Source organism: Pelobates fuscus, chromosome 11 (assembly GCF_036172605.1).
Source record: "Pelobates fuscus isolate aPelFus1 chromosome 11, aPelFus1.pri, whole genome shotgun sequence".
NCBI lineage: Eukaryota > Metazoa > Chordata > Amphibia > Anura > Pelobatidae > Pelobates > Pelobates fuscus.
Genome location: NC_086327.1, coordinates 34,786,602 through 34,802,573, shown reverse-complemented (window position 1 = coordinate 34,802,573; position 15,972 = coordinate 34,786,602). Strand labels below are relative to the sequence as shown.

Below are 15,972 nucleotides of genomic sequence, written 5' to 3'. Positions count from 1 at the left end.
GCTTGCAGATCTTATAATGTGGCATCTATTTCTGTCATCTTGGAATGGCAGGTCGCTATTTGTCCCCCCTATTTCTCACGACTCCCCGGTAGTTTGGACTGACACATCGGGTGCCATAAGCTACGCAGCTATTTTTGGTAACGAATGGGTGTACGACTCTTGGCCACTAGAGACACTAGTGAACTTCAATACCACCTCCGCACTATTCTAAGTATTCCCATTCGTAGCTGCTGCTCACATATGGGATAAGGATGGGAGTGGACAGTCGGTCAGGTGCTTCTCAGATAACATAGCGGCATGTGATATTATTAACAAAGGCCGCTATCAGTCCCTTGCCATTATGAAATTGGTTAGGAGACTTACCTGGCTATCATCAAACCTACAATTCTGTATCTATTGCATTCACGTGCCTGGTGTTCAGAACAACGCAACTGGTGCTCTCTCACGCGCTAATTTACAGGAGTTTTTCAGAATCCATCCATCGGCAAACGCACAACCCAGACAACCTCCGAGCTTCACAGACCTAATCATGCTTTAAATACCCTCATACTCCATAGTAGGTCGCTCGCACAGGCTGGTTTGTCTCTTAATACAAAAAAAGCATATTCAAGAGCATATGATTTGTTTAACCCCTTAGGGACCAAACTGGAATAAAAGGGAATCATGACATGTCACACATGTCATGTGTCCTTAAGGGGTTAAAAGGTTTGTTCGTGATTATTGTGTAATAAATGTTTTTTTCCGTAGAAACCATGGTCGCATTTACAACTTTTTGCCACATTTCTCTTAAATTAGTGTACAATACAATCAAACTTTACTTAACGGACATACTTAACGGGCATACAGTTATCCCAACAAACTCCATTTCTAGCATCCTACCCAGTTAAAAGTGTCCTCAAAAGGTGTTCAGAGACTAACAGTACATAATCCCATTAAGAGACTTCCCATAGACAGTACACTGTTTAGGAGTATCTCTGATGCACTAGACAAGTCCCCTTTTGAACAAACCACGAACCTAATTATCAAGTCCGCGGCTTACATAGCCCTCTATGGTTTCTTAAGACCTAAATAATTCGCTGTAGAAAAGGCATCCAACTTTAAGTCATGCCTTCAGCAAAAACACCTAATTAAATAACAGGACCACTACATTTTGTCAATTACCCATACCAAAACGAGCCAAACTGGCCCACCAGTAGAGATTAAATATTATCCTACCTCTACCAAATGGTGTCCAATCCACGTTTTGGATAAGCTAGTGGAATCCCAACTCACTTCCAACCCTGATTCTCCACTGTTGGCCATTCAAGGAAAACCCCTAACCACCAAACAATTCATACTTTACATTAGTATGTTATTACTCCAGTTAGTACATAACCCAATCCTGAGAAAGAAATAAGATTGGCTTTCCATGAAATGTCTAAGTAATGTTATGCTTAAATAAATGTATCTGACTTAATTCTCACTTCACCTAGGTGGGCCCTCTTTTACAGGTCTAACCTCACGTCAGTTTCTGCACACCTCAACTGACTTTGCTCTTACCACATTTTGCTTCTTTCTTATTATTTCATACGTTCATACACAAATACATATATGCATACATATATATATATATATATATATATATATATATATATATATATATATATATATATATACAAAGTTCCAATTGCTTGCACTCCAGGATAGGGAGTTAGAGCCCGGTGCTTAACAGCCAAATAATAGAAATGTAGTAATGATAGCACTGCAAGGACTTCAAAGAAATATATTGTGAAAAACTTAGCTTTTATTCAGGCATCTGCCAGTCGTACATCAACGTTTCAGTTCTCTAATGGAACTTTCGTCAGGATCCTGACAAACCTTGGATTTCTTTGGAGTAATACTCAACTGGAATAATAAAATCCGGATGCCCGGCAGTAATAATAAAAATATAAAATAGTAGCAAAAGCGTAATAAAAAAGTAAAATGGCACAGTCAAAAAGTTAAGAGTAGCCAAAATACTTTTATTTAACAAAATATAAAATATCCATAACGTGTTTCACCTTTAGGGCTTTCTCAAGTGGAGATATAAAAACATGCCTGGTAGAATGGGGAATATATAGGAGACAGATAATAAAGCAATAACAAATTTGGTGCCCAAATGACGTCATAGGTAACAAGTTAAAATTCTTACATTTCAAAAAAGATTATACATATAGATAATATATTCTATAAGGGACTTGTGATTATTATTTGGCATTTAAACAAGGGTTTTAACATAGTTAAAATCAGGGTTGAAATTAGTCATGTGATCGGTAGCCATATTGGATACCAGGCCGCACCTCGTGACTCTCCATAATGCAATATGGGACATGTAGTAGGTGCAGGAGTATGGTAAAAGTGATAAGGAGTTAGAGGGGGGAGTGATTTTCGTCCTAATGTAGTTTTTCCTCGAGCGGACCATGCAGCTCGGTAGAAAGAGGGTGGTATGAAGGAGGGGCATGGTGATCGTCCGTGGGACATTTGCAAAAAATTAAATTAAAGTCTAATGTGGGCGGGCCAAGCCACTTGGGTAAAGGAGTTGGAGGGGGGATAAAGGGAGCATGGTAATCGGACATGGAAGGCTGACAGATAGAAGAGTTATGAAAATTAAAAAAAGATAGTGGGAGTAATTTGAGGGTGAAGGGAGTTAGGGTAGCCTACATAGGAATGCTAATTAGATAGAAGAGAGACTATATGCATAAGAGACATGTATCTCACCATCGTATGCGTGGTTATGTGGGGGTGTTATATGCAGATGAGTTGGGGTAGGGGAAGTGATAGTCATATTGAGAGGGAAAGGATCATAAACTTATAATAGTGCTTATATTGGAAAGGGAATGGGATTTACATTATATAATAATAGCAATAACAGGTTATGAGTTTACAAAAATACATGTGTTACATGCATAAAACAGAATAATAATGCAGGAATAATAAAATAAAAGGTAATAATGCAAATAAATATATACTGTGGGGATATTTATGGGCTAATAATATTAAACAGATGAGAATTACCCACTATTTTAATTCTCAGATCCCAAAGAACGTATCGTTTATAAGTGAAATGTATATCATATAATAAATCACAAATTGTTATGAAAATAGATAATTTATTGTGACATTTTAAATAATAATAATGAGTAACATGCGTAACAATAATCAATGAATATTCAGTATAAAACAATATGCAATACAAAGTGGCAATTTATGCTTCCACTGGTTAACATAGTTTAGAATCTACAACATAGCTGTCAAGACTGATTTACGATTCTTTCACAGAGAGAGAGAAAAAGTTTCACACAGAGACAGAATTCCTCAGCGTGCAGCGTAAAGCCATAAAAACTTTCAGCTGGCAGTTAGAAATAGACCTCTTCTAGGGATTTAACCCCTTAAGGACACATGACATGTGTGAGACGTCATAATTCCCTTTTATTCCAGAAGTTTGGTCCTTAAGGGGTTAAGATCTATTCCTTTGTAATTTTAAATAAAATAACATTTCCAGTCATTAGTCACTTCCTAGATCCATTGAAATAAAAAGGAATCTAACATGTTCTATAAGCTGATATTTAATTAATTTGTCTAACAGATATTTTATCTTATTTTAGAGCAAATCAATACAGCTGAATAAATGTCACGATATGCTAACATGTGATATGTCACATAAATACAGAATTAGTGTTTTATCTGCAGAATAAAAGTTTAATAATGTATTTCTTATTACTAAGATTTCTAAATATGGAAATCTGATCGTGATTTATTCAGTCATATATCATTCTATTAATTTTAATTAATTTTAATTAATTAATTAAATGGCAGTATATTTACCAGTTAAGTAGATATTTTCTCATCAGATATTCTCAGGTAGCTAAGTGTCAAGGGTCTCTTTCTCTGCATGGAGTGTAAGAGTTTCTGAGTGTCATAGGCCTCTCTGCATTGTCCCAGACTCTTTGCATTTATCTGCCCCCTCTCTGCATCTCTGAATGCTCGGATGCTTGAATCTCAATCTCCCCTTTCTCTTAACTTTTTAAAGGGAAATTTTCTTTGTTCGTCAGTGGCTAATTACCCAATGGGAACACTGTGGGTGTGGTTCCTTTCTAGGTAACCATTTTAGTATTTGGGCTCTAGATGGCAGTCTTGTCCCACTAAACATACCTATCCAGGAAAGTGTTAACTTTTCCTGGTGGCTATTTTGATGTCATTTTGGCTTATCTGTATAGTGCCATAATTTTAAGTATCCTTTCACTTCAAAGGGTCTTTCTCAGACTATGTGTCTCCATTTTCTGTAGTAATTCCTAATATGACAGTTTGTGAACTAAGTTTCAACTTCCACTCACAATGGGACTTTGTACATATATAAATAAAATTTAATTATTTAATCTTCTGTCACCTATGTCTGGGTTTAGAATTTATTCTATTCCATTAGCATTTTAGACAGTCTGTCCACCCCCCTGCTTTCATTGTATCACTGGGTTGTTTATACTACACATTCCATTCAGCTCGGGCAAAGCGGTCAGTTTTACAGAAGGGATAGAAATTTCGTGTCTCTTTGTTAACTTGAAAATAACAAAATGGAGTCTGGTCTGTTCAAAGTGAATTCAGAATATACACTTTGTATTTCTATCATAGCACAAAATGTCTGCCGATATAAATACCCTGACAATACACGGATTATAAAATGTTAAAAAGCTCAAAGTATGCATTTAAACCTTTTGGGGCAAGGGTTTTTAAAAGAAAACCCCCTATACTTTTATTTTTTTACCTAATTTTTTCTTAATATCTCCACCTCTCCAAGGGAGTTTTCATTTTTGGATCCCTATACATTTTAGATATTTTGGATTGTTTCCATGTTTTAAAAAGTGTTTGGATACAGAGTGGTTAGGGAATCCTTTTATAATATCTTGACTGTGCTCCACCAATCTGGTTTTTAAGCATCTCAAAGTCATGCCAACATATTGTAAGTCACATGGGAACTCAAGTAAATATATCACATTCTTAGTATTGCAGAATATGAGGTCTTTTATAGGGTAGAAGTTTTTTGTGTTATTAGATGTAAAATGCGTAGTTTTGGACTTTATTTTATGGTCTGAAATTTTACAAACTTGATTGTGATAAAAAAAAGTAACATTTTTGTTTGAGTGATCTTTCGTAGAATTTTTGGTAATAATAGATTTAAAATTACTCTAAGCCTTGGGGCGGCCCCAGAACTTTACCGGCTATCGGCCTTTCTCACTCTCGGGCGGCCCCAGAACTTTACCGGCTATCGGCCTTTCTCACTCAGTTCCCGCGGCTCGGCTCCAGCCGCGGCTACACTCACGGCGGCCATCTTTAATCACGCATCTCGCGAGATTACGGACGCCATTTTGTGAGTACCGCGAGTGCCGCGAGGGTCACACAGGAGCTCCCTTCACGGATTTTTGTACGATACTGTCGCTGAGGTCAGTTAAGCTTTTTTAGCTGTTTAAAACCGTTGTAAAGCTGTTTAAGCACTTAGGTATTTATACCTGTGCATACTTGGGGTGCTGCCCTTAAATTGTGCTGCTACAGAGGTCGCTTTGTGGCCACCTCTACAACCTGGGTGAGGCCCAGAACAAAAAATCCCAACCAGTGGTTTGCATCCTGCCTTCCTGGCACTATCTATTACTACTATAATTTCTGGCATTATACTCTGCCTTTGGACAGAACCCGGAGGGTATACCTTCCCTTTCATACCACTACATACCCTGCTGGGGTATTATATATATTTACAACCCTGCTGGGGTTATTTGGTTTTTCTCAAACCATTACCTTTTATTGAACCCTGCTGGGGTATTTTGTACTCTGTACAACGAAAACAAATTATTACACCCTGCTGGGGCTCGCATAAAAATATCACAACAGCTTATTTTCTGTCACTATACAAAATACTGACCTCTATTATACGCCCTGTGCCAAACATATTCAGGCATTATGGAGACCTCTCAGACAACAGAGCTCCAAAATATGGTAAACGAGGCCGTATCCGCCTCCATGGAGAAAGTTCTCTCCAAAATGATGGCCTCTGGTCCCGACAAGAGGAAACCATCAAAAACCCACACAACCCGCAATGACTCAGATTCTGACGAACCAGAATCACGCAAAAGCCCAGAAACTTTCACGGGCAAACGCCACTGGAAAGGCGAAAAGGGTCTCCAAAACCCTATTAAAGGCAAAATTCCCGCCAAACGCGCTAAACCCACTATAGCCACCACCCCGAACCCGCAACATGAGTATTCTTCAGATGAAGAAGAATCGCAAGCTAAACCCATGGCCATCATAGATGAATGGCAAGCGGATGACTCAGATTCCAACGAAGACGCTTGGGATGCAGATTCAGGATCCCAATCCTTTTTCCCACAACACACGTTCACGGGAGAACCCCATGAACCAGACACTGCGGAGACCCCGCAAGAAGATGAAGACACTATATTAGACCCGCTAGGGCAAAAACAGTTTGACCCACGAAAAATACGACACCCACGCTCAAGCGACTGGACACCGCCCGACCACTTAGCGAGGTTCATGCACCTCTGGTTACGGAAGTCCATGGACAAGACAGTCCGCAACCGCTTAAGGTCGGAATGCCCACGACCGTTTTTACCTGATCACGTTGCGGACACTCCAGAATTTGACCAGGTGATGACCACCTTTATGTCGCGAGGTGGCCGCGACCCACGCAAAGGTGTGGAGAAAGGGTTCAGAGGGGTACAGGATAAACTCCTGGATGCTGTGGGACCATTGTCCAGAATTATGTTTTTAGCTGACGACGCCCTAACCAAAGCCGATCAATTTGACGCTACTATGGTACGAGAATGGGCGCATGATGTGCGGGAATGGGCACAAAGGTGCTTCTGTTTTGTGGGTAATGCCAATGTCGCCTTATCTTCTGAGCGACGCAAAGCAGCACTTCTCCGCAATGACGGGAAATTGGTGGAGTTGGGCACCAAGGAACTAGGTCCTATGGCACAGGGCAAGCTCTTTGGAGAAGCTTTCCTAAAAGAGCTAAGCAGACATGTAAACGTCTACGCATCCTTAAACAAGGCTCAGACTTCTATGCGTAGAGTCTTCAGACAAAACCCTACCAGGGGTGTTTTTGGACGGGCTGGCCGCCAAAGGGGCCGTGCTGCCAGCCGATTTTGGCCTTCAGGCCCCCGCTCTACGAGACCCCAACCTTTTTACCCAGAGGCGGGATATCGCCCATACTCCTACACTCGAGGCGCAGACAGGGGTCGAGGACCACGCACCCGAGGCAGAGCTCGTTTTTCCTCAGGTAAGCAACCATTTCACTCATTCTCCTCTCCCCATGCATACAGCAGGTCGTATATCCCTTTTCTTTCAGGAATGGACCTCCATCTCCACGGACGCATGGGTCCTTCAGACGGTACAAGGCTACGTCATAGACTTCGTAGACGAACCACGACAGACGGAACTAACACGTCCCATCCACAACTCAAGGATAGACACCTCTCTCATCGACGACGAACTTCAAACCCTATACTCGAAAGGCGCGATCGAACCCGCCTCCGACCCTCTAGGCTTTTTCAGCAACATCTTCTTAGTAAAGAAGAAAACGGGAGACCTTCGGCCCGTCATAAACCTACGACTACTCAACGAATTCGTTTCTTACAACCACTTCAAGATGGAAGGCATACATCTTCTACGAGACCTGCTACAAGACAAGGATTGGTTCACGAGATTAGACCTCAAGGACGCTTACCTATCAGTTCCCGTCCACCAATCCTGCAGACAATACCTTCGTTTCCACTGGCAAGGCCTTCCCTGGCAATTCACGTGCCTCCCCTTCGGCCTCAGCTCGGCCCCTTGGTGTTTCACCAAACTGATGAAGCCCGTGGTCGCACATATTCGAGCGCAAGGAATTCGCTGCATCATATACCTAGACGACCTCCTACTGTTCTGCTCAGACAGACTCAGACTGATACGTCACACACGGTATACCACGGATCTCCTGTCATCTCTGGGCTTCATAGTGAACTTTCAGAAGTCGGCTATCTCCCCGTCACAGACGGTACAATTTCTGGGATTCGAGATAGATTCCATCTCCAGCACCCTACGGCTGCCAACAGCAAAGATCTCAGCCATCCGCAAGGAATTACGCAGAGCCATCCGCTGCCACACCATTCCACTCCGCGCCCTCGCACGCATAGTGGGACTTCTCTCTGCTTCCATTCAAGCTATATTCCCGGGTCCACTTCACTACCGGGCGATGCAACGTCTCAAAGCTTCTTTCCTCAGGGAAAACCCCTCCTACGACCAGCTGGTCCCGATGACAGAGGAAGTCAGAGACGAACTCAGATGGTGGTTGGACAGCATGGAGGCGTGGAACGGCCGAGCCATCTTCGGAAAGGCTCCCGACATGATACTAGAATCAGACGCCAGCCTCTGGGGATGGGGCGCAACGAGCGGAAATATATCGACAGGAGGTGCCTGGACATCCCAGGACCTCAACTTACATATAAACTGCCTAGAACTTCTGGCGGGGTCCTTCGCCATCCGAAGCCTAGCGAAGGACAAGTCGGACTGCTGCATCCTCCTCCGGATGGACAACATCTCCGCAGTCCGCTACATCAACCGCCTAGGCGGAGCCCGCTCCCGGCTCCTATCAGAAATAACGAAAGACATCTTCAACTTCTGCCTACCTCGCAACATCTCCCTCACGGCGGAATACCTCCCAGGAGAGACGAACCTCACAGCGGATTGGTTCTCACGCCACTGGCGGGACACCAGCGACTGGAAATTGGATCCACAAATCTTCAACCACATCGCGGATCGCCTAGGTCCACTCCACCTAGATCTATTTGCGTCCCGCAACAACAGACAAATGAAATTATACTTCAGCTGGCTCCCAGACCCGGAGTGTGCAGCAGTAGACGCATTTCTACAACCATGGCCAATCACGGGAGCCTACGCCTTCCCCCCCTTCGCCATGATAGCGAGGACCATACACTACCTGAAGAACCAGCAAACCTCGCTGGTACTCATCACTCCACTATGGAGGGGACAACCATGGTTCCCAGATCTCCTAGCTCTATCATGCAACGATCCTCTCCTACTACCTCATCATCAGTACATTCTCACAGATCCCAAAGGCAATCCGCATCCTCTCATCTTAGACAATCGTCTCCATCTGGTGGCTTGGACGCTTTCAGGGGCTCCTGGCAAGTCGGCGAACTATCGCAGGCTGCTAAGGAACTACTATGGGACTCATGGGCCCCTGGAACCAGAAGATGCTACCTATCCGCCTGGAATTCCTGGTCCACTTGGTGTCTGGAACGAAACTTCGATCCATTTACGGCCACTATTTCAACCATTTTGAACTTCCTATCTCACCTATTCTCATTGGGCCGATCCTACAGATCACTAAACGTAATCCGTTCAGCTATTTCAGCGGCCCACGTCCCCATTCAAGGGATCCCGGTGGGAAAGGACCCACTCGTATGTCGACTCATGAGAGGCATTCGATTACAACGCCCCCCAGGGCCGAAATATTCTCAATTCTGGGACGTCGACATTATCCTCCGATTCCTGAGAGATTGGCCAACTAACGACAGACTCTCCCTCCGTCAGCTATCAGCAAAACTCACAGTCTTGCTTTGCCTGGTCTCCTTCCGCAGGGTCTCAGACATTCGAGCTCTGGACATAGACGCTTTCTCAATCTCCCCTGAAGGAGTTACATTTCGGATATCTCGTCGCACTAAGACGGACTCCACATCTGTGTTTTATCCTTTCTTCCCCACAGACCCACAACTCTGTGTCGTCTCCACTCTACAACATTACGTGGAAACTACCCTACCACTCCGATCCTCACCATCAGGTCAACTCCTAGTGTCATACGTTAGACCACATGTCCCCATCACTACCACCACTCTAGCAAGATGGGTTCGCTGGCTACTATCGCTAGCCGGCGTTGACACTACGTTTGGAGCCCACTCGGTGCGCGGAGCAGCAGCATCCTCAGCCTTTATGGCGGGCGCTTCCCTATCGGATATCCTACGCTCCGCAGACTGGTCTAGAGAATCCACATTCCGCACCTTCTATTTCCGACCGAACTCTGGTGCGGCTATGTCTCTTATCCTACAGCGTTAAAAATGCAAAATAGGAAGCCTCCTGTCATGTGATAAAATTGAAGATTATGCTAGCGCTAGTGTACTTATAATCTTAATTTTAATAATGACAGGAGGCGAGTATTTTCCCACCCTTCCCACCCGGAGGAGGGGAACTACTCTAGTTATATTTCTTGTCTACATCTTTCCTTTCCTGTTGTCTAATTGTTTCTCAATATTAATGTGTTGGCTTAACATATCCATTATTATCATCAGCCTATTAAACTACTAGTAGATTTCACACTGAACTCGCAATTATTATTATTATTATTAATGCAATATTATCCGATGGATCACTGTCATGACTACAAACAGTTTTAAGACCGGTGCCTAACCTTCTCATATTCTCCTTTCAGTTTAACTTCGCAAAGATTGGGAACATCTACCATATATCCATAGGATTACGGCTCACATTTCAAAGACCAAAGACCCTATTGGACACTTCACCTGTTGGTACCTGTTTTTCTACTCAAGCCAAGAAGTTCATCACTCCCGTTAAAGTTTACTACTGATGTTCATTACAGACCTTTTCATCAACCTTCTTCCCTGTTCCGATGTCGCTCCGAAAGAGGGGGAGGAGCCTGTTCACAGAGACTATATGCTCACTGTTTTGCATTTTGATTGGTTTAAATGTTTTCACTTTCTTTACTGCTGTGGAGTTTAGTAAAGAGAGTAATGCAAAATACTCGCCTCCTGTCATTATTAAAATTAAGATTATAAGTACACTAGCGCTAGCATAATCTTCAATTATAGCATGCTGGCGCCAGAATGCCAATGGCAGCTTGTTACCCCACCTCCCTATGGAAATGCTTACTTTTGACTGTGATATCTTATATGCCTCCTGATGGTTATGCATCAAAAAGAGTCACTGGCAGATTGTGAAGAAGCATATTAGGCTTTACTTGTTTGGATAAACAGCAAACAGTTATAACCAGGGCTCGAGTCCTGCAGGAACGCGTGGGAACGGCGTTCCTGCACTTTTTTCACAGCAGGAACGCCGTTCCCCCTGCAGGCACTCAGGGGGCGGCAAAAAATGCCGCCCCCAAATGCCCTCTGTTCCCCCTGTCATGGGGGGGCCACCTGATTGCCCCCCCTCCTCACCCCCGGCGGGCGGCTCTCTCCCTGTCACACGCGGCGAGGGAGCTGTGTCCTCTCTGCTCCCTCTCGCCGCGTGGGTTGTCTGCTGATGCCGGGAGCCGGAATATGACGTCATATTCCGGCTCCCTGCATCAGAAAACGGCGCGCGGCGAGAGGGAGCAGAGAGGACACAGCTCCCTCGCCGCGTGTGACAGGGAGAGAGCCGCCCGCCGGGGGGGAGGAGGGGGGCAATCAGGTGGCCCCCCATGCCAGCCTCACTGCAGCCCCACTGGACCCCAGGGACCCATCCATGCCAGCTTTCCTGAAAGGTAGGGAGGCTGGGTGGGTGGGAAATGTTTATTTGAATAATTTGTATATATGTATGTCTGTTAGTGTATGTGTGTGTATGTCTGTTAGTGTGTGCGTGTGTGTGTGTATGTCTGTTAGTCTATGTGTGTGTATGTTAGTTAATGTCTGTTGGTGTATGTATGTGTGTGTTTGTGTCAGTGTGTGTGTGTGTGTGTATGAGTGTATTTACGTCTGTTATCATATGTACGTGTGTGTGAGTGTATGTGCTTCTGTTAGTGTATGCATGTTTGCGTGTATGTGCTTCTGTTAGTGTATGCATGTGTGTGTGCGTATGAGTGTATGTGCTTCTGTTAGTGTATGCACATGTTTGCGTGTATGTGCTTCTGTTAGTGTATGTTTGTAAGTGTCTGTCAAATCAGTGAGAGTCTGTTTGTCATTTAGTGTGTGTGTGACTATTAGTGTGTGTCTGTCAGTGTGTTTGTGTGTGTCTCTCTGTCAATGAATGAGTGTGTGTCAGTGAATGTGTGTGTGTGTCAAATCCGTGACTACTGTGTGTTTGTCACGTAGTGTGTGTGTTACTGTCAGTGTGTATCTGCCAGTGTGGGTGTCTGTCAGAGAGTGTGCTTAGAGGGACACTATAGGCACCCAGACAATTTCAGCTCATTGAAGTGGTCTGGTTGCAGTGTCCCAGTCCCCTTAAAGCTGCAAGTGTAATTATTGGGGTTTCTCAGAAACTGCAATAATTACCTTGAGGGGTAACTCCACCTCTAGTGGCTGTCTATCAGACACTAGAGGGACTTTCGGGTGGTTAGGTGACCAAAAGTCGCCTAACTGATGCTGGACGTCCTCACCCCTGTGCATGAGGACATCCAGCATCTGCTAAATACCCATAGGATTTTAACCCCATCAGTGTCGAATGAGGGAGGGGGGGCACTACAGGGAATTATAGTGCCAGGAAAACAGCTTTGTTTTCCTGGCACTATAGTATTTCTTTAAAAGGAGCAGGAAAAGGTGGAGTCTAAAGAGGAAGGGGTGGGTTCTTAATCAGGAAGCGGTGCGCCCTTGACAGGAAGGGGGGGTAAATTTAGATTAGGGGGTGCTCCGGTATAGTCATGCCTAGGGCAGCACAAAATTAAAATACACCACTGTGTGAGTGTCTGAGTATGTGTGTGCGTCTGTGAGTGTATGTGTGTGCACGCGTTTATATATGCATACGAGTGGGGTTTTTTTTGGTGGGGGAGAGTTCCCACACTTTTTTCCCCAGGACTTGACCCCTGGTTATAACATATCAGTTACTTAAAATAGCAGCCAGCAGGGTGACAGGTAAAAGGTAGAGAGACATAGAGCAAGTTAAAAAAAATACAAAGAATTCCTTCCTGTGAGTACCAACAAGTTCAAATCATATATACGCAGTACTCTGAACTGCACATCGCCATCTACAGCTCAAGGGCTAATTATATACATGTTATGCAGTACATACTATTATTGTATTTCCCAACACCTCATATATATGTTCCTAGAGTCACCACTAATTCCACCTGTTTCTACAGAAATATAGAATATTGGCTTTTTGTCATAGCAAGCTAAAGTACTGTCTTTTGCCAAATTTCAAGATTGATAAATATGATATCTAGAATTTTCCTCTCAATACATGTAGACTGTCCACATTTATGTTCACAATTTTTGGCCAGTTTACATTTGGATTTCAATAAATAAATACTTTCATTTTCATTTTGTTTGGATTCTTTTAAATGCATGACCTATAAAATCTATAAAATACGTGAGCGCCAGTTCAGCCTGGTGTCCCTGTAACATTGCAATCCATTCCATAGAGAGCCAAAGGGGGTATGATTACACATTCAAACTTTTAGAAATGTTTTGTAATAAGTGAACAGCAAGTTTTTTTGTGAAAGGAAAACATTAGTATATGAGTTAAATTATGTTAATAATGAACTACTGTAAAAGTATGAACTATATAAACTGAGCAATATTTTTGTTAAGAATTTAAACAATTTAAAATATAACATAATATATCTTCAAATAACAATCCAGTGAAGTTAGTGTAATAGCACAGGTACTGCGATTCCCATTCTTTCTTACAGCACTGAGACCGACAGCTGTTATTCTCTTTGTAATTGCAGCAGGAAGTACAGAAACTAATGACAAACAGACTGTATATTAATCAGTGACATTCAGGAACTCTAGATTATCAGACACTCATTTCCCTGTAGCTGGAGAACCTGTGACCAGCAGAGAGCTCAGTACAAGGATCACAAGAAGGCAGCCAGTTACACAGTAACACCTGGAGCTCAGTCTGCAGCTCACACTCAGCAGGATAGATGTTTCTCTCACAGGGTTTACTCACCTGGACCCTACTCCTGTCAGTTCTAGCAGGTAGGAATCCACCGGAGTGCATTATGGGATAATAATGCTTTATGTCCCCTCTATGTATGTACAGTATGATGGGTTTAATATGGGACAGTGACATGTAGGTGGAATACATAATGATAGCAGATAGATCAGTGTTATATTGACCATTAAATATTAAATTAATATCTTGTAATTTATCTCCACAGGTTCTGTATCTTCTCTGCAGACTGTGAATGGGGCTGTGGGAGGGTCGGCGAATCTGACAGTGAATCTAACTCTTCCTCCCCCTGAAATTCTTCAGGCTACATGGATATTTAATACAAACAGTCTGATTGTGTCATTATTTCCAGGCAATACTATAATATATACTGATGCTTACCGAGGGAGATGTGAACTGCTTCCAGATTTAACTCTCCGACTGGACAAACTGACATTAGCTGCTCAGGGGGATTACACTCTGACTGTAACTGATCCTGCTAGTGGAAATAAAACAACGGTAACAGTGTATCTCGCTGTTTACAGTAAGTACCATAACATGGTAGATCTCTTAGTACTATACTGAGAATGCAATTATTTCTTGTCTCATGAAGGGGAACTTCTGCTGAACTGCAATATAGAGCTTTAATCACAGTGCAAACCACTGTTATAATATGCATACTTCTACTTGATACTGAAACTATTATCAACAAGTCATTTTTTTTTTTTTTATATTTTATTGCATATCTATGTGAACATATACTGTGCAGTCTATGTTTTGTTTTTTTTCAAACAGCATGGAAAAAGTCTGTATAAAATCAGTTTATTTCTGCTGGCTAATGAATGTAATGTGTACTGACACAGTCAATAATTATCATCAGCCTTTCTTTTTACAAATGCTAATCTGATATTGATGCTCACTTATTTAGTCAGATTAGCTCATTTGATGGCAATGGGTTTCAACTGGCAATGTTACTGGTATCGTTGCTCTTTTCTTAAGACTTCCAATGTGGCATCTACCATGGAGGCATTCAGGAGGAGAGAAGTAATGTACCATTACTTGCCAAAACCTGTTTGCACCATATTACTCTATGGCAGGCTTCCCCAAACTCCGGCCCTCCAGATGTTGCTGAACTACAACTCCCATGATTCTATGAATGAAATAGGTAGACTGAGAATCATGGGAGTTGTAGTTCAGCAACATCTGGGGGCGGAGTTTGGGGAAGCCTGCTCTATGGTCTGTCTTCACCTCCTGGCAATTTAATGAACCAGGAAACTGCTACAGGAGAGGAAACAATGGGGGTCTATGGAACATCCCACACTGCAGGATCTTTCATGAAATGAGCTCACAGGCATTTAGTGCACATTAGTTTGCCATGACTGATATTTTGCTATGACACAAAACAGTCTTTAGAAAGGTATCTGACTTGCTGAAAAACGTAGGAAACAGTGATGATTTAAGAGCTCATCTCATTAAAGGATAACTAAAGGACCACTCTGGGCACCATAACCTAGGTGTTAAACTGTCCATAAATGGTTTAACCCTTGAAAGTAAGACAGTGCCCGGGACCTTTTTGCACCATAACAACTTCATTTGACTGAAGTTGTTATGGTGCCTTAAGTGTTCCTTTAAACCTCAGGAAAGTTGCCAGCAAATTTCATGAGATTTAGGTGACATACTAAGCTCTAGTAACTTGCCCTTTGGTGATAGAGTGGTAGGGGATCCAGGAGCATTAGCTTGACACTTAAGGACCAGAAAAACTTTTGTTTTGCTATGTATTTGTTCAAACGTAGATTTTCTATTTTTTAATTTACTACATGCAGGATATCTATTTTTTTTTAAATGTACAAATTGCTTTCATGAGACATACAGACAGACAGACAGAGCCCAAATTCAGATGACTTGTACTTTGTAATGAAACAAGTCTCCAAGTCTAAAAATATTAAGTAGACTTATACATAGTGAAAAAATTGGTTTATCTGATACCTATATATATCATATACCTTAGATCTCCTTTTTTTTTTAAATAAAACTGACATTCTTACCTAGCATATTTTTACAATTATCACATATTTTAGGTTTATT

General features: G+C 42.6%; 1 protein-coding gene across 1 annotated transcript in view; it reads left to right on the top strand.

Moving 5' to 3' along the window:
- The first annotated feature begins 13,776 nt into the window (after positions 1 to 13,776).
- The window catches only part of LOC134578001 (carcinoembryonic antigen-related cell adhesion molecule 1-like), a 47,205-nt gene continuing 45,009 nt past the window's right edge, over positions 13,777 to 15,972 (top strand). The window contains exons 1-2 of the mRNA XM_063436961.1: positions 13,777 to 13,934; positions 14,117 to 14,431. Of these exons, the coding sequence (XP_063293031.1) occupies positions 13,880 to 13,934; positions 14,117 to 14,431 (370 nt within the window). The 5' untranslated portion in view covers positions 13,777 to 13,879. The remainder of the gene's footprint in view (positions 13,935 to 14,116; positions 14,432 to 15,972) is intronic.